The following is a 25498-nucleotide window of genomic DNA, read 5'->3' as shown; positions in this document are numbered from 1 at the left end:
AATTCATCAAGAAAAGAGGAAAACTTAAAGGAGAAACTTTTTGGGTATAAAATAAAGAAATTAACAACATATTCAAGCGATGACGATTTGGGGGTTTCTTAAAAAAAATATCGTTATAAGGATAAAACTGGGGGACACATTAGTAGGGTTTAAAATATAACAACTTAAATCAACCCTAAATGTATTCACAAAATAAATTGGCAGCTGTTTCTTCAACAATACCACAAAATGAGCAAGTTTCATCGATATCAAGATATCTACAGATAGATGAATTAAACGTGTCGTTCCTCTTTTAAGTCGTAGGTCACATGATAACGTCAACATGGCGGATGATGTCCGGATCGCATTCATACTCAACGAGATTTGGCTATAAATTACCTACTATTTTAGAGCTCGTTAAGTAAGTGCTCATTGAAATTAAGTACCTACTCATTGAGTATGTGGTTTGGAACGCAGCCCAAGTCTAAAATATCTGGTTTTAATACATTTTGAGAGAATATTTGGGAGGTGATTGCAAAAAAGTCTATGTGGTGTAACCGTCAAAACTTTGTACCAAATAATTTATCTTGTTTAATAAAGGTGAAATTCTCAATAAAACACCATATCAGCTAGTTTGGCATAATTTTACTTTATAGCTATTTATCAGTAAATGGAACACCATTGTTGTGGATATTATAATTAATTTGGAGAATCATGTGAGTCAAGTAAAATTCCTGAAGTGTCAAGGTGGTGTAACCACAATTCAATGTGTCATTTAGGTAATATAGAGTGCCGAAGTTACGACGTCACTCTGTAGGCCAAAACGCGGAAGTGAGTTAGCATTTAGGCACTCTCGGTTCCCTCGCTCTGAAGTCTATGGGATTTTTGAATGGGTTTTTGCTAAATCGCCTGAAATAAGGTCTGTGGTGAACAAAGCCTCTAAATATTTTCACGTTTTGATCCAGAGCATGTGAGCGGAGTGGAGCGGGAGCGTCCATGCTTGATTTCCAGTCACAATTTCTTCAAGCAATGGCATTTGACTCTAGAAGCAACATGGTCAGTTGGTCTAACTGGTATTTGAAACAAGTTTTTACAAGATTTTCGAATTTCTCATCTTGACAAGCCTTGTTTGTCACTGACCCAAATATTAATGAAGTGTGACAGGAAACGTAAGAGTTATTTTTGTAAGATTTTATGATCATTGTCAGTTTCTGTATATACAAATATGTTACATGTTAATGGTTGAATTACTTTATTGCAATTTATAGTTATTATAAAGTCAAAATATATTTAGATTTACATATTATGGTGTTTTAGACTAGTTATTTGACTGTAGAGGTTCGTAAAGAGGTTATTTATTTAAATATTTTGTTATATAATTGATGATTCATCCATGTTATATTGTGAAAAATAACAGTATTGTCCTTCATTTTTACAGACTTTTATCATCTATCTATCTACAAATAATGTGTTTTTAACAGCAAACACTCAGAATAAAGAGAGATGATCTGCTGATGATCCTGAATGGCTTGTTGAATGAGTGTTGATAGTCTGAGGATCATCAATATTAACAGATCTGCTGAAAACACTCTTTATTTCAGTAGTTCCCGTTTTCACCTCATTTATTATGCTGATGTCTTCACATCTCCTGTAAATGTACTATTTCATTGGTGTAAACAGGCTGAGAGTATTTGTTGGTTACTATATGTAGCCTATGTTTATTTCTTATGCTTTTTAACTGCTTTCCTTACCATTTATTATATTAGGTATAATTTACAATACTTTTATATGTTGTCCATGAGCTTAAAAAACAAACTCAGTAACTTATTTGATGTTTTGGCAGATCACATCTTCATTGAAGCTCCACCCACTGTGATTCATCATCATTGAAGCTCCTCCCACTGTGATTCATCATCATTGAAGCTCCTCCCATTGTAATTCATCATCAGTGAAACTCCTCCCACTGCCATTCTCCAAAAAAAGCTGTAAATTCCCATCAGCTACAAGTGAAGACGAGCATGAAAGCATCAGGAAGAGCTGAAATCTGCCAAGACTGAGTTTATTAAAGAGGACAGTGAGAACACGAGTGATCCAGAACCCTGCAGAATGAAACACACTGAAGATCCTGAAGAACAAAGAGGTTGGTGTTTATTCTTCATCAAGGGTGCTCCGATTGATCGGTCGCCGATCACAATCGGCCGATAATTGCTTTGGGATGTGTGATCGGCGGTCTCTATAAAGGCCGATCCAGAAAAGCCGATCAGAGGACGGGAAACTCATGTTCCGATACCCTTTTTCCCTTCCCGATACCGATTCCGATACCTGGACTCAGGGTATCGGCCGATACCGAGTACTGATCCGATACCTGGGTGTGTACAGTATCTATACAGCTGCAATTCATACTAGCACTGTATGAACTGATAGAATTATTTTATTGCGTGTTTCAGACTTATCCCTTAATTAAACATGAACAAATACATACAGTGAACTAGAGTATTTTTATTATCTGACATACATTTCACAGCAATATATTATTTATCTTTCTTAAGTGAAAAAGAACTTAAAATGCAACCACACATCTAATACTATAAACTGAAAAAGGTATTTTAGTTTTACTATATAACTGCATAAAAAAAGTGCAACAAATAAATCTAGGATTCTAAAAAATGATATATGAATAATATAAGAAAATAATCTCTTTATAATTTAAAGTCCATAAACAATTTTGTTAAATAAACGGCATTTCAGTTTTGACATCGTCTGGTCATCCAGAACAATAAACTCAATACATGTTGTCGGTTATATTTATCGCTCGTTGGCTGTCTTTTGAAAACTTTTCTCTTCGTTTCAATGAAGCTTTCAGAGATTGTTGATTCTGGTGCGGCTCATTCTTCTCTGCCCTTGCCTTTGTGTAATCGTGTTCTGCGGGGTGAAGCGTCTTCAAATGCTTTAAGTTACTCGTGTTGAAGTTGCTAATACTTGTTCCACCCCTCGAAATTGCAGTATGGCATACGAGACATGTCGCCGTTTTCCTGGCTGGTTGGTCCAGTCTGAAATACTGCTAAACAGCGGACATACTGCTATCGTGCGCGCGTGTTTTCTTCTTCGCTGCTCTAAACAGTGGTTGCTTGTGGCAACAGCACAACTTCCTGTGTCGCCACAAGCAACCACTGTTTAGAGCAGCGAAGAAGAATTGATCTCTGATTTGCTGCGTTATGCAAAGCTAGCGTGCATAACTAGATATTGTTTAAGAAAATGGTATCGGATCGGTACATGGGTAGAAGTACTCTCCGATACCGATGCCAGCATTTTTATTGGTATCGGCGGCATTTCCGATACTAGTATCGGAATCGGAACAACTCTATTAATTTTATAGTAGACTATAAAATAATTTGGCCCCGGGGGGAGCATGCCCCCGGACCCCCCTAGAGGGGTAATATCCTTCTCACCTTTTTCACCCCTGACCCGTTTTCATTAGGGATGCACGATATAGGATTTTGGCTGATATTCGATATTCCGATATTTTCAAACTTATTTTGCCCGATGCTGATACCGATACCGATATATATATATATATTTTTTTAAGTGCAAAAAAAGCGTATTAAGCTTCTATTAAAGTTCTCAGTCAAGAGCAGTGAGTGATTTCCTCTTTGTTTTGTTGTTTTATTAACATTAACGGGATAGTTCTCCCAAAAATTTAAATTGTCATCATTTACTCTCGCAAGTTTCTTTCTTCTGTTGAAATTATAAAAGTTATTTGGAAGAATGTGTCTAACCAAACAGTTGCTGTACTCCAGTGACTTCCATAGTATATTTAAGCACAAGAAAGAAATGAATACAGGTTTGGAACAACATTAGAGTGAGTAAATAATGACAGAATTTTTATTTCTGGGTGCAGTATCTCTTTAAGGACAAGCGGCAGCATATTATTACTGTCTCTTTAAGAACTGCACGCGAGTAACGCGACGCGTCTAATATACACGCATTTGACAAGCAGATTTTCTCTGTTTGCTTTCACTTTAGACATAACCAACTTTGTTTATGTAAACCGTGTGTGTATTTGACAGTATCAGCGCAATAAGACTCGAAAGATTAGTCCAGTATGCAGGCTCTGTGACAGGCTTTAGTTCCTGTGAGCGTCGGGTGTAACGCGCTCAGAAAAGCGGATGTTAGAACAGCGCATCAGCACGTGAATGACATGTTTACCTAGCAAGACTTTGACGCACATGCAAACAATGAACTTTTGTGAATTGCGGTGTCCCGTGAGTGTAACTCTACCTCTGCGTTTACATGTGATGTGAATGTACGTCGCGTTGTACAGTATGTTGAGATGAAGGCGCCAGAACTGAACTGATAGAATGCACAATACTATGATGTATCTTCAAAAGCAGATCGTGGAGACATTTTAATCGTCCACGATCAAAAACCGTGAGACACACACCCCTAGTTGGTCGTTTAAGTTGCTGGCTCTCATGCTTCGTTCGCGGTCGTCACGTGCGCATAGGAAACACGCCACCCTATCGGCAAGGCTCATCAGCAGAAATATTCATATCGGCCGATGCCGATGATGGTCATTTTAAGCTTTTATCGGCCGATATCATCGTGCATCCCTAGTTTTCATGTCTGATAATGCAACAGGTGTAAATTCATGAAACATTCTCTTCTCTTAAATGTAATACTTAATGTACATTGTTGTTAAATATAGTTTAATAATAATGCTACATGATAAATAGAAGGCTTCAAATAGACTCTGTAATCGGTGATCGGTATCGGGTGATACAGCTTCCAGTAATCGGTGATCGGCCCCAAAAATCCTGATCGGAGCACCCCTATTCTTCATTCATTCATGATGCTGGAGAACATTCATGTTAGAAACATTCAAGCACTTCATCACTTTTAGATAAACCGGTAAACTGTGAAATGGCAGCAAAAGTTTCTTTTTTTTTTTTTTTTTTACAAAAAATGGTCAGTAGAGTGAAGTTTCATATTAATTGTCAACATCAGGTCAAACAAAATGTATATATTTTAACTGTTTTATTTTATATATGGTTTACAATGTGTAAGAATGTTACCTGAATTTTGTGCGTATTTTAACTAAATAGTTTCTTGCACTGAAATTCATCTTGTGTTTCTTGAACGGTCCTTAATAATTCAAACGTTTTAGTAGTTTGTAATGCAATTAAATTTCAATGTTGGTGTCATATACTATGGCAGTATTTTAATGTTCATATCACATTAGATAATTGTGTGATTGATCCAACATATTTAATAGTTCTCACTAAAGAAACATGGCATTTGTGCCTGTAGTGTTTTATAACTGGAAGATCTCTGTGCCTAGTTTATGGTAAGTTTCAGGGACGTATAATTAAAGGGTTGGTTAACCCAAAAATGAAAACTCTGTCAGTAATTACTCACCCTCATGTTGTTCCAACCCCGTAAGACTTTGGTTCATCTTCGGAACACAAATTAAGATATTTGTGATTAATCTGATCACTCCTCCATAGGCTTTTAAGGGATTGAAACTTGCCAGCCCTCAAAAGTTATAAAAGACATCATTAAAATTGTCCAAGTGACTACAGTGGCTCAAATTTTAAGTTTATCAAGTGACGAGAATACTTTGTGTAACCGCTCAGTCTAATACTGACGGCTACTGAGGTGGTTTAGCCCAGGAGTGCCCTGGCTGACGCGCTGTACCATTGTTATTCTATTACCCTACTGTATCGTTCTTAAGAGTCTCCAGACGTTGTTGTGTTGCTGATTATTCAGTTTATTTGTTTGACCGTGCAGAGGTAAAAGTCCATTTATCCAGTTTCAACGGTAAACCATATCCATAATACATACAATAGACTGTCAACAATACGTTTTCAGCACCAATGCGCCATAGCGGTCAAAAACCCTTTGCCCTTCCGGGACAAAACCCCTCCCTGTTGGCAGTTTGGATCCTTCCTTTATACCTTTGACCCCAGGTGATATTAGAGTGACACCCACTGTACAAACAAGGAACAACACCCAATATCAAAATGCACAAACACCACATTTGGCTCCTACCCACCGGCACCTAATTGTTAATGACCAGCAGCCATTACAATTCAAACAAACTGAAAGAGCCAAAATGTTACAATTCATCAAAATACAGTCAAGCCCAGCATTAACAAACATATTTATACTCCATGCACCAAACAGAGCTTTGTCACTGGCCTTTCCATGATGTTAGTTTTAGTCTGTAATCTTACAGACCGCACAAACTCATGTTTGTCTGGAAAAACCTCCAGAACCTTGCCGAGTGGCCAAGAGCCACGAGGAGCTGAAGAATCCATTATTACCACAATGTCTCCAGCAATCAAACTCCTCTTCCTCTGATTCCACTTTTGCCTCTCTTGAAGCAAGGGCAAGTACTCTCGCATCCATCTCCTCCAAAAAAGATCCGAGAGGTACTGTACCTGTCTCCAACGTCTTCTCCCATATTGATCGTGAGAATTGAACACTCCAGGTGGCAAAGCTGGTTTACCCTTCAGAAGAAGAAGATGGTTAGGAGTAAGAGGTTCCAAGTTGCTGGGATCATCTGAGAGCTTAATAATAGGCAGATCATTCAAAATGGCCTCTACTTCACAGAACACCGTATGAAGTCCATCATCATCCAATGTCTGCTGACGTAGGACAGAAGTCAGAACCCTTCGCACAAGGCGGATCATCCGTTCCCACACACCACCATGGCTGGTGGGTTAAAACTCCAACGGATTCCAACCTGCGACATGGCTCCTTGAATTATATCCTGGTTCAAAGCAACAAGAGCCTTCTTGAGTTCCCTTTCCGCCCCAATGAAGTTGGTATCGTTGTCTGACCTCAGATGTCCCACTTGTCCTCTCCTGCTGATAAAACGCCGCAAAGCATTGATGCATGCATCCGTTTCCAGGGATACTGCCACTTCCAGATGGATGGCACTGCTTGCCATACAGGTAAATATAACTCCGTATCGCTTACAGGTTGATCGTCCCCTCCTTACTTCAACTGGTCCAAAGTAATCTACTCCCGTGTTCGTAAATGGTGGTAGATCCGGAAGGATTCTCACCTTTGGGAGGTCTGCCATTTTTTGTTCCACTGCTCTTCCGTTGTACCGTCTACAAAAGCTGCATTCAGCAATAACCTTCCTAACTGCTGAATTGGCCTTGGTAATTCAAAACCTCTTCCTCACTGTAGACAGTGTATGAGTCCGTCCACCATGGCCCAGAGTCTGATGTACATGTTTAAGAATAAGCATGGAGACATGCTGATCTTTGGCGAGAATGAGGGGATGTTTGACTTCCATGTGTGTGCCGGAGGAACTTTTGCCGGAGAAAAAGTCTTCCTCCTGTGTGCTAACCCAAAAAAGTCTTCCTCCTGCTGCCAAAGAAATAGAGGACCTCTAAACCACGTGCTTTTCTTCAGAAAGTCAGAGACATTCAGACCCCTCGATGCATCATCCGCTGGATTATCTTTAGAACCAACGTGTCTCCACTGTGAGGGTTCAGATATTTCTCTGATGGTCGAGATTCTGTTGGCCACAAATGTGTGGAAGCGCCTGTCCTCGTTGTTAAGGTACTTTAACACTGAAGTGCTGTCAGTCCAGAATATTGACTCCTCCAACTGGAAATCCAATTCCGCCTTTAACATTAAGTCCACTCTGACAGCAAGGACAGCTGCTGTCAACTCCAGTCGGGGAATAGTTACAGCCTTCAGTGGTGTCACTCTGGCTTTACCAAGCAGAAATGTGACCTGGATGTTGTTTTCCTGATTTAACATCCGAATGTAGGTTACCGTCCCATATCCATCTTCACTGGCATCGGCAAAGTGATGTAGTTGCCTGACTTCTCCAAAATACACTGGCTTAATGCACCTATCCACATTTAATGCAGTCAGCAAATCCAGATCTTTCAACCCCATTTCCCATTTGCGCAAGATGTCCTGTGGCAGAGCATCATCCCATGAACAATGTCTCCGACAGAGTTCTTACTGCATCAATTTAGCAAGTAAAGTGACAGGTGCCAGTAACCCAAGCGGATCGTACACCGAGCTGTTAACTGACAACATACCCCGTCTGGTTAGAGGCTGTTGTTTTATCTCCATTTTGAACCTGAAAGAGTCAGTCTCCACACACCATTGTAGACCCAAAGCTCTTTCTACTGGAAGTGTATCTCGGTCCAGATCCAACTCCTTAAGGTCTTTAGCCCTCTGATCTTCTGCCATGGCTTGCAAGACAATGCGACTGTTACTTATCCATTTCTCTAAAATGAAGCCTCCCTTTCGACACAGAGCAATTAGATATCTTACCATCTGGATAGCTTCTTCATCTGTGGCTGAGCTCTTCAAACAGTCATCCACATAAAAATTATGCTTAATATATTGAAGAACTTAAGCTGAAAACTCAGAATTATTATCATCAGCAGTTCTTCTCAGTGCGTAGCTTGCACAACTGGGGGACGAAACAGCGCCAAACAGGTGTACAGTCATTCTAAACTCCACAAAATCCTTACTGATGTCCCCATCTGGCCACCAGAGAAAGCGCAGAAAGTCTCTGTCTCCCTCAGCAACCCTCACCTGGTGGAACATGGCTTGAATATCACCCATGAAAGCCACAGGTTCCCGTCTGAAGCGGGTTAGAACTCCTAGCAGTGAGCTGGTGAGGTTAGGACCCTGCAAGAGCTCACTATTTAGCGAGACCCCTTTACAAGTGGCTCCACAATCGAACACCACACGAAGGGAACCCTTTCTCGAATGGTGGACACCATGGTGAGGAATATACCACACCTTTCCTCTCTCACAATGCTGTTGTTGCTGAGGTACTTGCTCCGCATAGGTATTACAAATGAGTTTTTTCATATATCCTGTATACTCCTGGTGCAAGTGTCTATCTTTAAGGAACCTTTTCTTCAAACCCTTCATCCTCTGCTTAGCCACTGCAAAATTGTTGGGGAGCTAGACTTCCTTGTTCCTGAAGGGCAATTTCAAACAATATTTACCTTCTTGAAGTACTGCCGAGTGCTCCATAATTTCAAGAAACTTACGATCTTCTCTGGACATTTCCTTCTTTTCCATATTCTTTTCATTGAAATCGTGATTGTATTGAATAGTCAGCATCTCTTCCAGTTTGCCCACAGATATCCTGTTCACCATAGCAGCGGGAAGCTCCTCCTCCAGCGCCCTGCTGTTACCATTCAGCGGACCACTAACGACCCATCCCAGCACCGTCCTAACAGCATACGGGCCATTCCCGCAGCTGTTGATGACCTCCCAAGGTTCTAATACCTTGGGAGCATTGGTCCCAATTAAGAGATCAAAGTTTCCTTTTATGCTTGGGATGTGTACTTTTGACAAGTACGGCCAGCTAGCCAGGTCTTCAGGCGTTACCATGTTATCCGAAGTAACTGGCATTTTCCTTTGCGTGAGAACATCCGGGAGCCTATAAAAGCAATTGCTGTCCAGATCAGATACCTCCAAACCAGCCAACGAGAAGGCTGGAACAACAGTTTCTTGCCCCATGGTGCACAATAAGAAATTAGTTATTCTGCCTGTAATATTCAGCTTCTGCATTAGATCTTCCATGCAGAATGTGGCTGAACTTCCAGGATCCAGAAAAGCATAGGTGTTTATGATGCAATTTCCCTTCGCAGATTTCACCTTTACAGGGAGGATGGACAGAACGCACTGGTCCTTACCGGCCCCTGTATGTCCACATGTTTCCTGCGAAGTTGGCTGGGTATTATATGGCTCCTCTGACTGTACCATAGCTGTTGTTTGCCTTTTAATATGCAGCACGGTTGGATGAGTTTGGCCACAAACTTTGCATGTCCTTCCTTGCTCAAAAGCCTTAATAAATGCTCTGTATTGGAGAGGGTCACCTTCAAAGATGGGAATAGCTCGTGGTGGTAGAGACAACGAACGCTGCTGCTGAACTAAAGTTGCTGATATTTCATTTTGCCTGTGCATGATATTAAGTATGTCTCCAGGCGGATTTTGACGGATCTGAGATTGGGATTGCGCTCCTTCCATATCCCTTGTTTGAGCAGTTGTTGGTTGGCATTGGGAATAATGAAATGTTCCCAACGTATTGCTTTCAACCCATTGATCAGTTTCCTTTCGTCCCACATCCATTGATAGTTGTTTATGCGGTGGAAATGACAACTTTTTCATGTCATTTTGTTGTTTTGATTTCCCTGCTCCAGGCTGATATTCCTTTGCCATAGGGTTTAAGAGATTAACAGTTTCATTTTTCCCTTTTTCCTTTTCTAGGTAGGAATTCATACCATTTGACAATGCCTGAGAAGAACCTTTCAGATCAACGGCCTGTAATACTGCCAGCATAGCATTGGATGCAGCCAGTTCAGCTTCCAAACCAAGCTGCTCTCTTTTCCTCTTCAGCTGCTGCTCCTGTTCCTCTGAAGCATGTTGCCCCTTTAAAGCTGCCACACGAGCTTCCAGTGCAGCTCTATTTGCCTCCGCTTTAATCCGTGCAGAGGACGTGGTACTTGATTTACCACTGTTGACACTCCTCTGATTTGAGCCTTTACTTCCAACCTGGGAAATGCTGTCATTAGGATTAACATCAGTACCATCAACATTTACATTTGCGAAGTCATAACCTTCACAGCTTAAAACCCACTTTTTTGTATCAGCAAAACACTCATCATTAAACAGCATTTTTGCTTTGAACCATATTTCATGTTTTTCATATTCCTCATGTGGCAGTAAACCCAACAAAGATTCATGCATGCATTTTGATTCATCACATACCTCAATCAATTCTCCAAGAGCATTCAGTACCTGTGTTTTATCACCCTTTGAAATCAGTGCTTGCATTGATTTTCTTAACACACTGGCTTTGTTGAGCTTAGCCTTTCTAACATTTTGCAACATGTCCAATTTACCAGCAAGCGCCTTTGCAGTGAGCTTCACTACCCGTTTTTCAGTTTGTGCTTGAACACCGCTGGTCACACTACTGGGTTTACCAGCTGTTACTTTAACCACACCTGTCCCGCTCAATTCAATTCAATTCAATTCAAATAACTTTATTTATCCGTTAGGAACTTCATTCGTGTTGAGCATCAACAATGCGTGTACAGTTGCACAAACATAGCACAGTATACCACACTCACACAAGTAATAAATAGTAATAAATAAATAAATAAAGCTTGCAAAGCACAATAAGTACATGATAAATAAGCAGTAAGCATTAAAAAGGTTACGTTAAAAATAGATAAATAAGAAGAGATAAATAATTCACAATAACTCATAACTCATGTCCGACGCTGCATCGCGCGTCTCCATGATAAAAAAAAAAAACAGTCACTCAAAGTTCGCCTTTACAGTCAGGGAAAATATGGAAGCATATGGGTAGCAATATTCAATTTGAAATGTAATATGCAAAATGACAATGCAATATGTAAAATGGCATTGCATTCTGTATTTAAATTTACATTTTACATTACCATTCTAGCAACGTTTGGTGCAAAATGAAAAGGCAAATGTAAATTATGTAATTTCATTTTCAATTTCATACACTAGTTTTAATATGCATATTGAAACGCTTTATAAGTTGCAAAATTAAAATGAAAATGCATTACAGAAATGATTAGATATGTGTAGCATGTTCAAGCAAAAACTGTGGCAAAATGATCATTCAAATGTTATTTTTCTTAATTGCATTTACACTCACAGTCAAGACACTTGCGATTGCATTTTCATGAAATGTCCCGCAATGAATGTAGCAAAATTCAATGTGCACATTGAAAATGCATTCCGAGCCGATCACGCCCCCTCCTGCCCTGTCAATCACTGCATCAAGGCGGGGCTTAAGCTGTGTTGTTTCTCTCTATGGAACTCCGAGAAGCTGCACAAGCAATAGAGCGACAAAGTGCAAATGCTGCCCCTTCAGAAAGACCATCGTCCAGCTTAAGCATGACGCCTCCGGATCGAAGTGGTGGGACACGGGGTAAGTTGGCAGAAAGAGAAGAGACCAGGGGGTCGGTCGACGGTCGTCAAACGGTTAGACCTAGGGTTGCCAACTTTCACTCGGGGTCTGGACTGTGGGGTGTATTTGACGATCACATCTTACGTGACCATAGCGTATGTACGAAAAGTGCTCGTTTTGGCAAAAAAAAAAAAAAAAAAAAAATGGGGTGACACCCGGCTTTACCTGTGGCTGCGGTCACACTACCGACCCCTTGTCTCTTCTCTTTCTGCCAACTTACCCCGTGTCCCACCACTTCGATCCGGAGGCGTCATGCTTCCAAGTGCCTGGTTCCATAGAGAGAAACAACACAACTTAAGCCCCGCCTTGATGCAGTGATTGACAGGGCAGGAGGGGGCGTGATCGGCTCGGAATGCATTTTCAATGTGCACATTGAATTTTGCTACATTCATTGCGGGACATTTCATGAAAATGCAATCGCAAGTGTCTTGACTGTGAGTGTAAATGCAATTAAGAAAAATAACATTTAAATGATCATTTTGCCACAGTTTTTGCTTGAACATGCTACACATATCTAATCATTTCTGTAATGCATTTTCATTTTAATTTTGCAACTTATAAAGCGTTTCAATATGCATATTAAAACTAGTGTATGAAATTGAAATTACATAATTTACATTTGCCTTTTCATTTTGCACCAAACGTTGCTAGAATGGTAATGTAAAATGTAAATTTAAATACAGAATGCAATGCCATTTTACATATTGCATTGTCATTTTGCATATTACATTTCAAATTGAATATTGCTACCCATATGCTTCCATAGGAAAAGTCTATTGTCTGCCTTATATGGCAACCAATGCATTGGGTTTATGCCCTTTTATGTGTGCACACAATTTAAATGCCCAAAAAGTGTAGCACTACACATACCTCTTGCGTTGGGCGCCTTGCGATGCTCCGATAATCCGCTACACAACAGCTGACTGCATCCGCCAGCGTAGCTTTAATCCTTAGGCCAACAAGGCAGCTCGTCCTCTTATGCAATCTTGTTGCGTCCCACATGGTCCGATTCACGCGAAGTTCCAAATGAGCCAGGTTTTTGACTATATTGTAACCGCTCAGTCTAATACTGACGGCTACTGAGGTGGTTTAGCCCAGGAGTGCCCTGGCTGACGCGCTGTACCATTGTTATTCTATTACCCTACTGTATCGTTCTTAAGAGTCTCCAGACGTTGTTGCTGATTATTCAGTTTATTTGTTTGACCGTGCAGAGGTAAAAGTCCATTTATCCAGTTTCAACGGTAAACCATATCCATAATACATACAATAGAATGTCAACAATACGTTTTCAGCACCAATGCGCCATAGCGGTCAAAAACCCTTTGCCCTTCCGGGACAAAACCCCTCCCTGTTGGCAGTTTGGATCCTTCCTTTATACCTTTGACCCCAGGTGATATTAGAGTGACACCCACTGTACAAACAAGGAACAACACCCAATATCAAAATGCACAAACACCACATTTGGCTCCTACACTTTGTGTGCAAAAACCCCCAAAATAATGACTTTATTTAACTGTTCATTTCCTTCTCTGTGGGCCTCTAGTCAGTTAACGTAGTGTGATAGCGTAGTGATACGTCACATGTAGTCTGACTATTGGCCGACGCCGGTCATGTGTGTGATGCGTGTGACGTACAACAACAGAAGCTTATGCTATTACACTATTGAACTGACTCAAGGCCCACCGAGAAGGAAATTAATAGTTGAAATAAAGTCGTTATTTTTGTTGCTGGTTTTTTGCGCTCAAAAAGTATTCTCGTCGCTTGGTAAACTTAGGATTGAGCCACTGTAGTCACTTGGACTTTAATAACTTTTCGGGGAACAAGTTTCAGTCCCTTCCAGCCTATGGAGGAGTGATCCAGCACTCAGATTTAATCCAAAACATATTTCTTTGAGTTCTGAAGATGAACGAATGTCTTATGGGGATGGAACAACATGAGGGCGAGTAATAGGCTCTAGGCACGAACCCTGCTGACGTACGTCCGGTAGGATCTCAGCCAGCTTCTTTACTTCCGCATTGCACGTTCCGCAGGCAAATTGTACAGCGGAAAAACTTTAATAAAATTAATTTTCTCAGAAACGGAGACAACGATTTTAGAAACTGATTTAGGAAGATATGAGAGAATACTCACCCTCAAAGTTGTCGATGTAGCTTGAAATAGAAAATTTAAAGCCCTTCTCTTTTTTACTCTTATGTGTGACAGCTAACTGCCCCACAGTGTTGTTAACATCATTCATGTTAACCGCAGGAAGTTTTTGATCGATCGCGCATAAAGCCTATAATTACTAATTATTAATAATTACTGACAGAATTTTAATTTTGGGGTGAAAAATCCATTTACGATTGCCCCTGCCTTAAGGTTAACTGTTTGTGATATTTGCCATTCTTTGATCTTCTCTTTCTTTCTTTTCTTTTCATTAATCTATGTATTCTTTGTTGTCTTATGTAGTCGTATGTATCTCTTTTAATTATTTTGATTTAAAAAAAAATTAGTTTCTTTCATTTCAGACCTGATGGAAATGGAGAGCGAAGAACTGAGAAAAGTGAAGGAGGAGAGAGAAGAACTGAGTGAAGTGAAGGAGGAGAGAGAAGAACTGAGTGAAGTGAAGGAGGAGAGAGAAGAACTGAGTGAAGTGAAGGAGGAGAGAGAAGAACTGAATGAAGTGAAGGAGGAGAGAGAAGAACTGAGTGAAGTGGAGGAGGAGAGAGAAGAACTGAGTGAAGTGGAGGAGGAGAGAGAAGAACTGAGTGAAGTGGAGGAGGAGAGTGAAGAACTGAGTGAAGTGAAGGAGGAGAGAGAAGAACTGATGGAAGTGAAGGAGGAGAGAGAAGAACTGAGTGAAGTGGAGGAGGAGAGAGAAGAACTGAGTGAAGTGGAGGAGGAGAGAGAAGAACTGAGTGAAGTGGAGGAGGAGAGAGAAGAACTGAGTGAAGTGGAGGAGGAGAGTGAAGAACTGAGTGAAGTGAAGGAGGAGAGAGAAGAACTGATGGAAGTGAAGGAGGAGAGAGAAGAACTGAGTGAAGTGGAGGAGGAGAGAGAAGAACTGAGTGAAGTGAAGGAGGAGAGAGAAGAACTGAGTGAAGTGAAGGAGGAGAGAGAAGAACTGAGTGAAGTGGAGGAGGAGAGTGAAGAAGGAGAGAGAAGAACTGAGTGAAGTGGAGGAGGAGAGAGAAGAACTGAGTGAAGTGGAGGAGGAGAGAGAAGAACTGATGGAAGTGAAGGAGGAGAGAGAAGAACTGAGTGAAGTGGAGGAGGAGAGAGAAGAACTGAGTGAAGTGAAGGAGGAGAGAGAAGAACTGAGTGAAGTGAAGGAGGAGAGAGAAGAACTGAGTGAAGTGGAGGAGGAGAGAGAAGAATTGAGTGAAGTGAAGGAGGAGAGGGAAGAACTGAGTGAAGTGGAGGAGGAGAGAGAAGAACTGAGTGAAGTGGAGGAGGAGAGAGAAGAACTGAGTGAAGTGAAGGAGGAGAGAGAAGAACTGAGTGAAGTGAAGGAGGAGAGAGAAGAACTGAGTGAAGTGAAGGAGGAGAGAGAAGAACTGAGTGAAGTGGAGGAGGAGAGTGAAGAACTGAGTGAAGTGGAGGAGGAGAGTGAAGAACTGAGTGAAGTGGAGGAGGAGAGAGAAGAACTGAGTGAAGTGAAGGAGGAGAGAGAAGAACTGAGTGAAGTGAAGGAGGAGAGAGAAGAACTGAGTGAAGTGGAGGAGGAGAGTGAAGAACTGAGTGAAGTGAAGGAGGAGAGTGAAGAACTGAGTGAAGTGGAGGAGGAGAGTGAAGAACTGAGTGAAGTGAAGGAGGAGAGAGAAGAACTGAGTGAAGTGAAGGAGGAGAGAGAAGAACTGAGTGAAGTGAAGGAGGAGAGAGAAGAACTGAGTGAAGTGGAGGAGGAGAGTGAAGAACTGAGTGAAGTGGAGGAGGAGAGAGAAGAACTGAGTGAAGTGGAGGAGGAGAGAGAAGAACTGAGTGAAGTGAAGGAGGAGAGAGAAGAACTGAGTGAAGTGAAGGAGGAGAGAGAAGAACTGAGTGAAGTGAAGGAGGAGAGAGAAGAACTGAGTGAAGTGGAGGAGGAGAGTGAAGAACTGAGTGAAGTGGAGGAGGAGAGTGAAGAACTGAGTGAAGTGGAGGAGGAGAGAGAAGAACTGAGTGAAGTGAAGGAGGAGAGAGAAGAACTGAGTGAAGTGAAGGAGGAGAGAGAAGAACTGAGTGAAGTGGAGGAGGAGAGTGAAGAACTGAGTGAAGTGAAGGAGGAGAGTGAAGAACTGAGTGAAGTGGAGGAGGAGAGTGAAGAACTGAGTGAAGTGGAGGAGGAGAGAGAAGAACTGAGTGAAGTGAAGGAGGAGAGTGAAGAACTGAGTGAAGTGGAGGAGGAGAGTGAAGAACTGAGTGAAGTGGAGGAGGAGAGAGAAGAACTGAGTGAAGTGGAGGAGGAGAGAGAAGAACTGAGTGAAGTGGAGGAGGAGAGAGAAGAACTGAGTGAAGTGAAGGAGGAGAGAGAAGAACTGAGTGAAGAGGAGGAGGAGAGAGAAGAACTGAGTGAAGTGGAGGAGGAGAGAGAAGAACTGAGTGAAGTGAAGGAGGAGAGAGAAGAACTGAGTGAAGTGAAGGAGGAGAGAGAAGAACTGAGTGAAGTGAAGGAGGAGAGAGAAGAACTGAGTGAAGTGAAGGAGGAGAGAGAAGAACTGAGTGAAGTGAAGGAGGAGAGAGAAGAACTGAGTGAAGCGAAGGAGGAGAGTGAAGAACTGAGTGAAGCGAAGGAGGAGAGTGAAGAACTGAGTGAAGTGAAGGAGGAGAGGGAAGAACTGAGTGAAGTGGAGGAGGAGAGTGAAGAACTGAGTGAAGCGAAGGAGGAGAGTGAAGAACTGAGTGAAGTGGAGGAGGAGAGAGAAGAACTGAGTGAAGTGGAGGAGGAGAGAGAAGAACTGAGTGAAGTGAAGGAGGAGAGAGAAGAACTGAGTGAAGAGGAGGAGGAGAGAGAAGAACTGAGTGAAGTGGAGGAGGAGAGAGAAGAACTGAGTGAAGTGAAGGAGGAGAGAGAAGAACTGAGTGAAGTGGAGGAGGAGAGAGAAGAACTGAGTGAAGTGAAGGAGGAGAGAGAAGAACTGAGTGAAGTGAAGGAGGAGAGAGAAGAACTGAGTGAAGCGAAGGAGGAGAGTGAAGAACTGAGTGAAGTGGAGGAGGAGAGTGAAGAACTGAGTGAAGCGGAGGAGGAGAGAGAAGAACTGAGTGAAGTGGAGGAGGAGAGAGAAGAACTGAGTGAAGTGAAGGAGGAGAGAGAAGAACTGAGTGAAGTGGAGGAGGAGAGAGAAGAACTGAGTGAAGTGAAGGAGGAGAGAGAAGAACTGAGTGAAGCGAAGGAGGAGAGTGAAGAACTGAGTGAAGCGAAGGAGGAGAGTGAAGAACTGAGTGAAGTGGAGGAGGAGAGTGAAGAACTGAGTGAAGCGGAGGAGGAGAGAGAAGAACTGAGTGAAGTGGAGGAGGAGAGTGAAGAACTGAGTGAAGTGAAGGAGGAGAGAGAAGAACTGAATGAAGTGGAGGAGGAGAGAGAAGAACTGAGTGAAGTGGACGAGGAGAGTGAAGAACTGAGTGAAGTGAAGGAGGAGAGAGAAGAACTGAGTGAAGTGGACGAGGAGAGTGAAGAACTGAGTGAAGTGAAGGAGGAGAGAGAAGAACTGAGTGAAGTGAAGGAGGAGAGTGAAGAACTGAGTGAAGTGAAGGAGGAGAGAGAAGAACTGAGTGAAGTGGACGAGGAGAGTGAAGAACTGAGTGAAGTGAAGGAGGAGAGAGAAGAACTGAGTGAAGTGGAGGAGGAGAGAGAAGAACTGAGTGAAGTGAAGGAGGAGAGAGAAGAACTGAGTGAAGTGGAGGAGGAGAGAGAAGAACTGAATGAAGTGGAGGAGGAGAGAGAAGAACTGAGTGAAGTGAAGGAGGAGAGAGAAGAACTCAGAGAAGTGAAGGAGGAGAGAGAAGAACTCAGAGAAGTGAAGGAGGAGAGTGAAGCACTGAGTGAAGTGGAGGAGGAGAGTGAAGAACTGAGTGAAGTGGAGGAGGAGAGAGAAGAACTGAGTGAAGTGAAGGAGGAGAGAGAAGAACTGAGTGAAGTGAAGGAGGAGAGAGAAGAACTGAGTGAAGCGAAGGAGGAGAGAGAAGAACTGAGAGAAGTGAAGGAGGAGAGAGAAGAACTGAGTGAAGTGGAGGAGGAGAGAGAAGAACTGAGTGAAGTGGAGGAGGAGAGAGAAGAACTGAGTGAAGTGGAGGAGGAGAGAGAAGAACTGAGTGAAGTGGAGGAGGAGAGAGAAGAACTGAGTGAAGTGAAGGAGGAGAGAGAAGAACTGAGTGAAGTGGAGGAGGAGAGAGAAGAACTGAGTGAAGTGAAGGAGGAGAGAGAAGAACTGAGTGAAGTGAAGGAGGAGAGAGAAGAACTGAGTGAAGTGAAGGAGGAGAGAGAAGAACTGAGTGAAGCGAAGGAGGAGAGAGAAGAACTGAGTGAAGCGGAGGAGGAGAGAGAAGAACTGAGTGAAGTGAAGGAGGAGAGAGAAGAACTGAGTGAAGCGAAGGAGGAGAGTGAAGAACTGAGTGAAGTGGAGGAGGAGAGAGAAGAACTGAGTGAAGTGAAGGAGGAGAGAGAAGAACTGAGTGAAGTGGAGGAGGAGAGAGAAGAACTGAGTGAAGTGGAGGAGGAGAGAGAAGAACTGAGTGAAGTGGAGGAGGAGAGAGAAGAACTGAGTGAAGTGGAGGAGGAGAGAGAAGAACTGAGTGAAGTGAAGGAGGAGAGAGAAGAACTGAGTGAAGTGAAGGAGGAGAGAGAAGAACTGAGTGAAGTGAAGGAGGAGAGAGAAGAACTGAGTGAAGCGAAGGAGGAGAGAGAAGAACTGAGTGAAGCGGAGGAGGAGAGAGAAGAACTGAGTGAAGTGAAGGAGGAGAGAGAAGAACTGAGTGAAGCGAAGGAGGAGAGTGAAGAACTGAGTGAAGTGGAGGAGGAGAGAGAAGATCTGAGTGAAGTGAAGGAGGAGAGAGAAGAACTGAGTGAAGTGGAGGAGGAGAGTGAAGAACTGAGTGAAGTGAAGGAGGAGAGTGAAGAACTGAGTGAAGTGAAGGAGAGAGAAGAACTGAGTGAAGTGAAGGAGGAGAGAGAAGAACTGAGTGAAGTGAAGGAGGAGAGTGAAGAACTGAGTGAAGTGAAGGAGAGAGAAGAACTGAGTGAAGTGAAGGAGGAGAGAGAAGAACTGAGTGAAGTGAAGGAGGAGAGAGAAGAACTGAGTGAAGCGAAGGAGGAGAGAGAAGAACTGAGTGAAGCGAAGGAGGAGAGAGAAGAACTGAGTGAAGTGAAGGAGGAGAGAGAAGAACTGAGTGAAGTGAAGGAGGAGAGAGAAGAACTGAGTGAAGCGAAGGAGGAGAGAGAAGAACTGAGTGAAGTGGAGGAGGAGAGAGAAGAACTGAGTGAAGTGAAGGAGGAGAGAGAAGAACTGAGTGAAGCGGAGGAGGAGAGAGAAGAACTGAGTGAAGAGGAGGAGGAGAGAGAAGAACTGAGTGAAGTGGAGGAGGAGAGAGAAGATCTGAGTGAAGTGAAGGAGGAGAGGGAAGAACTGAGTGAAGTGAAGGAGGAGAGTGAAGAACTGAGTGAAGTGAAGGAGGAGAGTGAAGAACTGAGTGAAGTGAAGGAGAGAGAAGAACTGAGTGAAGTGGAGGAGGAGAGAGAAGAACTGAGTGAAGCGGAGGAGGAGAGAGAAGAACTGAGTGAAGAGGAGGAGGAGAGAGAAGAACTGAGTGAAGTGGAGGAGGAGAGAGAAGATCTGAGTGAAGTGAAGGAGGAGAGGGAAGAACTGAGTGAAGTGAAGGAGGAGAGTGAAGAACTGAGTGAAGTGAAGGAGGAGAGTGAAGAACTGAGTGAAGTGAAGGAGAGAGAAGAACTGAGTGAAGTGAAGGAGGAGAGGGAAGAACTGAGTGAAGTGAAGGAGGAGAGTGAAGAACTGAGTGAAGTGAAGGAGGAGAGTGAAGAACTGAGTGAAGTGAAGGAGGAGAGAGAAGAACTGAGTGAAGTGAAGGAGGAGAGAGAAGAACTGAGTGAAGTGAAGGAGGAGAGAGAAGAACTGAGTGAAGCGAAGGAGGAGAGAGAAGAACTGAGTGAAGCGGAGGAGGAGAGAGAAGAACTGAGTGAAGTGGAGGAGGAGAGAGAAGAACTGAGTGAAGTGGAGGAGGAGAGAGAAGAACTGAGTGAAGTGAAGGAGGAGAGAGAAGAACTGAGTGAAGTGGAGGAGGAGAGAGAAGAACTGAGTGAAGTGAAGGAGGAGAGAGAAGAACTGAGTGAAGTGAAGGAGGAGAGTGAAGATCTGAGTGAAGTGAAGGAGGAGAGGGAAGAACTGAGTGAAGTGAAGGAGGAGAGGGAAGAACTGAGTGAAGTGAAGGAGGAGAGTGAAGAACTGAGTGAAGTGAAGGAGGAGAGTGAAGAACTGAGTGAAGTGAAGGAGAGATAAGAACTGAGTGAAGTGAAGGAGGAGAGAGAAGAACTGAGTGAAGCGAAGGAGGAGAGAGAAGAACTGAGTGAAGCGGAGGAGGAGAGTGAAGAACTGAGTGAAGTGGAGGAGGAGAGAGAAGATCTGAGTGAAGTGAAGGAGGAGAGGGAAGAACTGAGTGAAGTGAAGGAGGAGAGTGAAGAACTGAGTGAAGTGAAGGAGGAGAGTGAAGAACTGAGTGAAGTGAAGGAGAGAGAAGAACTGAGTGAAGTGAAGGAGGAGAGGGAAGAACTGAGTGAAGTGAAGGAGGAGAGTGAAGAACTGAGTGAAGTGAAGGAGGAGAGTGAAGAACTGAGTGAAGTGAAGGAGGAGAGAGAAGAACTGAGTGAAGTGAAGGAGGAGAGAGAAGAACTGAGTGAAGTGAAGGAGGAGAGAGAAGAACTGAGTGAAGTGAAGGAGGAGAGAGAAGAACTGAGTGAAGCGAAGGAGGAGAGAGAAGAACTGAGTGAAGCGGAGGAGGAGAGAGAAGAACTGAGTGAAGTGGAGGAGGAGAGAGAAGAACTGAGTGAAGTGGAGGAGGAGAGAGAAGAACTGAGTGAAGTGAAGGAGGAGAGAGAAGAACTAAGTGAAGTGAAGAGTGAAGTGGAGGAGGAGAGAGAAGAACTGAGTGAAGTGAAGGAGGAGAGAGAAGAACTGAGTGAAGTGGAGGAGGAGAGAGAAGAACTGAGTGAAGTGGAGGAGGAGAGAGAAGAACTGAGTGAAGTGGAGGAGGAGAGAGAAGAACTGAGTGAAGTGAAGGAGGAGAGAGAAGAACTGAGTGAAGTGAAGGAGGAGAGAGAAGAACTGAGTGAAGTGGAGGAGGAGAGAGAAGAACTGAGTGAAGTGGAGGAGGAGAGAGAAGAACTGAGTGAAGTGAAGGAGGAGAGAGAAGAACTGAGTGAAGTGAAGGAGGAGAGAGACGAACTGAGTGAAGTGGAGGAGGAGAGAGAAGAACTGAGTGAAGTGAAGGAGGAGAGAGAAGAACTGAGTGAAGTGAAGGAGGAGAGAGAAGAACTGAGTGAAGTGAAGGAGGAGAGAGAAGAACTGAGTGAAGTGGAGGAGGAGAGAGAAGAACTGAGTGAAGTGAAGGAGGAGAGAGAAGAACTGAGTGAAGTGAAGGAGGAGAGAGAAGAACTGAGTGAAGTGAAGGAGGAGAGAGAAGAACTGAGTGAAGTGAAGGAGGAGAGAGAAGAACTGAGTGAAGTGAAGGAGGAGAGAGAAGAACTGAGTGAAGTGGAGGAGGAGAGAGAAGAACTGAGTGAAGTGGAGGAGGAGAGAGAAGAACTGAGTGAAATGAAGGAGGAGAGAGAAGAACTGAGTGAAGTGAAGAGTGAAGTGGAGGAGGAGAGTGAAGAACTCGGAGAAGTGAAGGAGGAGAGAGAAGAACTCAGAGAAGTGAAGGAGAAGAGAGAAGAACTGAGTGAAGTGAAGGAGGAGAGTGAAGAACTGAGTGAAGTGAAGGAGGAGAGTGAAGAACTGAGTGAAGTGAAGGAGGAGAGAGAAGAACTGAGTGAAGTGGAGGAGGAGAGTGAAGAACTGAGTGAAGTGAAGGAGGAGAGAGAAGAACTGAGTGAAGTGAAGGAGGAGAGGGAAGAACTGAGTGAAGTGGAGGAGGAGAGTGAAGAACTGAGTGAAGTGGAGGAGGAGAGAGAAGAACTGAGTGAAGTGAAGGAGGAGAGAGAAGAACTGAGTGAAGTGGAGGAGGAGAGAGAAGAACTGTATGAAATGAAGGAGGAGAGAGAAGAACTGAGTGAAGTGAAGGAGGAGAGAGAAGAACTGAGTGAAGTGAAGGAGGAGAGAGAAGAACTGAGTGAAGTGAAGGAGGAGAGAGAAGAACTGAGTGAAGTGAAGGAGGAGAGAGAAGAACTGAGTGAAGTGAAGGAGGAGAGAGAAGAACTGAGTGAAGTGGAGGAGGAACATCACGAAGTGGAGGAGAAGAGTGAAGAACTGAGTGAAGTGAAGGAGGAGAGAGAAGAACTGAGTGAAGTGAAGGAGGAGAGAGAAGAACTGAGTGAAGTGGAGGAGGAGAGAGAAGAACTGAGTGAAGTGAAGGAGGAGAGAGAAGAACTGAGTGAAGTGAAGGAGGAGAGAGAAGAACTGAGTGAAGTGGAGGAGGAGAGAGAAGAACTGAGTGAAGTGAAGGAGGAGAGAGAAGAACTGAGTGAAGTGAAGGAGGAGAGAGAAGAACTGAGTGAAGTGGAGGAGGAGAGAGAAGAACTGTATGAAATGAAGGAGGAGAGAGAAGAACTGAGTGAAGTGAAGGAGGAGAGAGAAGAACTGAGTGAAGTGGAGGAGGAGAGAGAAGAACTGTATGAAATGAAGGAGGAGAGAGAAGAACTGAGTGAAGTGAAGGAGGAGAGAGAAGAACTGAGTGAAGTGGAGGAGGAGAGAGAAGAACTGAGTGAAGTGAAGGAGGAGAGTGAAGAACTGAGTGAAGTGGAGGAGGAGAGAGAAGAACTGAGTGAAGTGAAGGAGGAGAGTGAAGAACTGAGTGAAGTGAAGGAGGAGAGAGAAGAACTGAGTGAAGTGGAGGAGGAGAGAGAAGAACTGAGTGAAGTGAAGGAGGAGAGAGAAGAACTGAGTGAAGTGAAGGAGGAGAGAGAAGAACTGAGTGAAGTGGAGGAGGAGAGAGAAGAACTGAGTGAAGTGAAGGAGGAGAGAGAAGAACTGAGTGAAGTGAAGGAGGAGAGAGAAGAACTGAGTGAAGTGGAGGAGGAGAGAGAAGAACTGTATGAAATGAAGGAGGAGAGAGAAGAACTGAGTGAAGTGAAGGAGGAGAGAGAAGAACTGAGTGAAGTGGAGGAGGAGAGAGAAGAACTGTATGAAATGAAGGAGGAGAGAGAAGAACTGAGTGAAGTGAAGGAGGAGAGAGAGGAACTGAGTGAAGTGGAGGAGGAGAGAGAAGAACTGAGTGAAGTGAAGGAGGAGAGTGAAGAACTGAGTGAAGTGGAGGAGGAGAGAGAATAACTGAGTGAAGTGAAGGAGGAGAGTGAAGAACTGAGTGAAGTGAAGGAGGAGAGAGAAGAACTGAGTGAAGTGGAGGAGGAGAGAGAAGAACTGAGTGAAGTGAAGGAGGAGAGAGAAGAACTGAGTGAAGTGAAGGAGGAGAGAGAAGAACTGAGTGAAGTGGAGGAGGAGAGAGAAGAACTGTATGAAATGAAGGAGGAGAGAGAAGAACTGAGTGAAGTGAAGGAGGAGAGAGAAGAACTGAGTGAAGTGGAGGAGGAGAGAGAAGAACTGTATGAAATGAAGGAGGAGAGAGAAGAACTGAGTGAAGTGAAGGAGGAGAGAGAAGAACTGAGTGAAGTGGAGGAGGAGAGAGAAGAACTGAGTGAAGTGAAGGAGGAGAGAGAAGAACTGAGTGAAGTGGAGGAGGAGAGAGAAGAACTGAGTGAAGTGAAGGAGGAGAGTGAAGAACTGAGTGAAGTGGAGGAGGAGAGAGAAGAACTGTATGAAATGAAGGAGGAGAGAGAAGAACTGAGTGAAGTGAAGGAGGAGAGAGAAGAACTGAGTGAAGTGGAGGAGGAGAGAGAAGAACTGTATGAAATGAAGGAGGAGAGAGAAGAACTGAGTGAAGTGAAGGAGGAGAGAGAAGAACTGAGTGAAGTGGAGGAGGAGAGAGAAGAACTGAGTGAAGTGAAGGAGGAGAGAGAAGAACTGAGTGAAGTGAAGGAGGAGAGGGAAGAACTGAGTGAAGTGGAGGAGGAGAGTGAAGAACTGAGTGAAGTGGAGGAGGAACATCATGTCCAACCTGGAGGAAAACCCTTGAGTCGCTCAAAGACTAAAAAAACATTTTTAAAGAAAAGAAGAGCCAATAAATCTTTCACCTGCACTCAGTGTGGAAACAGTTTCACATTCAAACATGATCTTAATGTTCACATCAGAATTCACACCGGAGAGAAGCCATTCATGTGTGAACAGTGCGACAAAACCTTTCTTGGGTCATCAGATCTGAAGAAACACCTGAGAGTTCATACAAAGGAGAAGCCACATTCATGTTCTTTGTGTGGAAAGAGTTTTTCACTGCGGTGTAGTTTACAAGTACATCAGAGAATTCACACTGGTGTGAGAGATTACGTGTGCTTTGAGTGTGAGAAGACTTTTACTACAGGGAGTGATTTAAAACGACACCAGAGAATTCACACTGGAGAAAAGCCTTACAAGTGTTCACACTGTGACAAGAGATTCAGTCTGTCAGCAGATCTAAAAACACATGAGAGGATCCACACTGGAGAAAAACCTTACACGTTTTCACACTGCGACAAGAGATTCAGTCAGCCATCAACTCTGAAAACACATGAGAGGATCCACACTGGAGAAAAACCTTACAAGTGTGATCAGTGTGGGAAGGGTTTCTCTTTTAAAAATCACCTGAAGCACCACATGAAGATCCATACAGTGGAGAAACCACATCAACACAGTCTGAGATCACGGTAAGTAGTAGGGCTGCACAATATATAATTTCAGCATCGATAACAATATCGATAATTAATTTCAGCATCGATTATGTGTGCATCCACGATAGTCATATCGCAAGATGTGCAATAGGTATCATAATTGATCCGTGATTCATGATCCGTACGGGTCAGCTGCTTCCTGGCCCGGAGCACTTGTGATCCAAAGATCAATTGCAAAGTTTAACCATCATATCGTGAAAGTTATTTAATTTTCATGTGTTTTTAAGTCCTGTCAGTTTAAAAATCAAGCGCAAGAAGTGTAGCTACGCAAAGTTCAGTGCTCTTTCTCTCTGAGCTTGACGCCCACGGATATTTAAAAATCAAGTCAGAATGCATCTCTGAAACTCTGAAAAACCTTACAAGTGTAACACAGTCGTTTATTGAAACATTTAATTTTTTTGTCGGCCGCCAAATCAATTTTTTGTCCCACCAAACTAAAGCCTTTTTGATCGTGAGTTGTGTAGAATAGAATGACTGCCCCGGCTGCACGTGCGCTCTCATCGTCTTTAAACAACACGAGCGCTGTCTTGCTCTCTCTCCCTCACGATCACACATATTAATCAACATCAATT

The 25498-nt window shown here is 43.3% G+C and overlaps 1 protein-coding gene across 1 annotated transcript; it reads left to right on the top strand.

The window, feature by feature from the left end:
• Positions 1-1777: 1777 nt before the first annotated feature.
• On the top strand, positions 1778-25136 carry LOC130070347 (trichohyalin-like). Its single transcript, XM_056234723.1, has 3 exons — positions 1778-2119; positions 17528-20106; positions 24022-25136. Exons 1-3 carry the CDS (start codon positions 2086-2088, stop codon positions 24904-24906), a joined length of 3498 nt encoding a protein of 1165 aa, XP_056090698.1. The 5' UTR covers positions 1778-2085; the 3' UTR covers positions 24907-25136.
• Positions 25137-25498: the final 362 nt, after the last annotated feature.

This window comes from Rhinichthys klamathensis, unplaced genomic scaffold (genome assembly GCF_029890125.1).
Source record: "Rhinichthys klamathensis goyatoka isolate OS25496 unplaced genomic scaffold, OSU_Roscu_1.1 h1tg000403l_1, whole genome shotgun sequence".
Lineage (NCBI taxonomy): Eukaryota > Metazoa > Chordata > Actinopteri > Cypriniformes > Leuciscidae > Rhinichthys > Rhinichthys klamathensis.
Note: the sequence above shows the minus strand (reverse complement) of the source record. Positions and strands in the feature narration are given on the sequence as shown.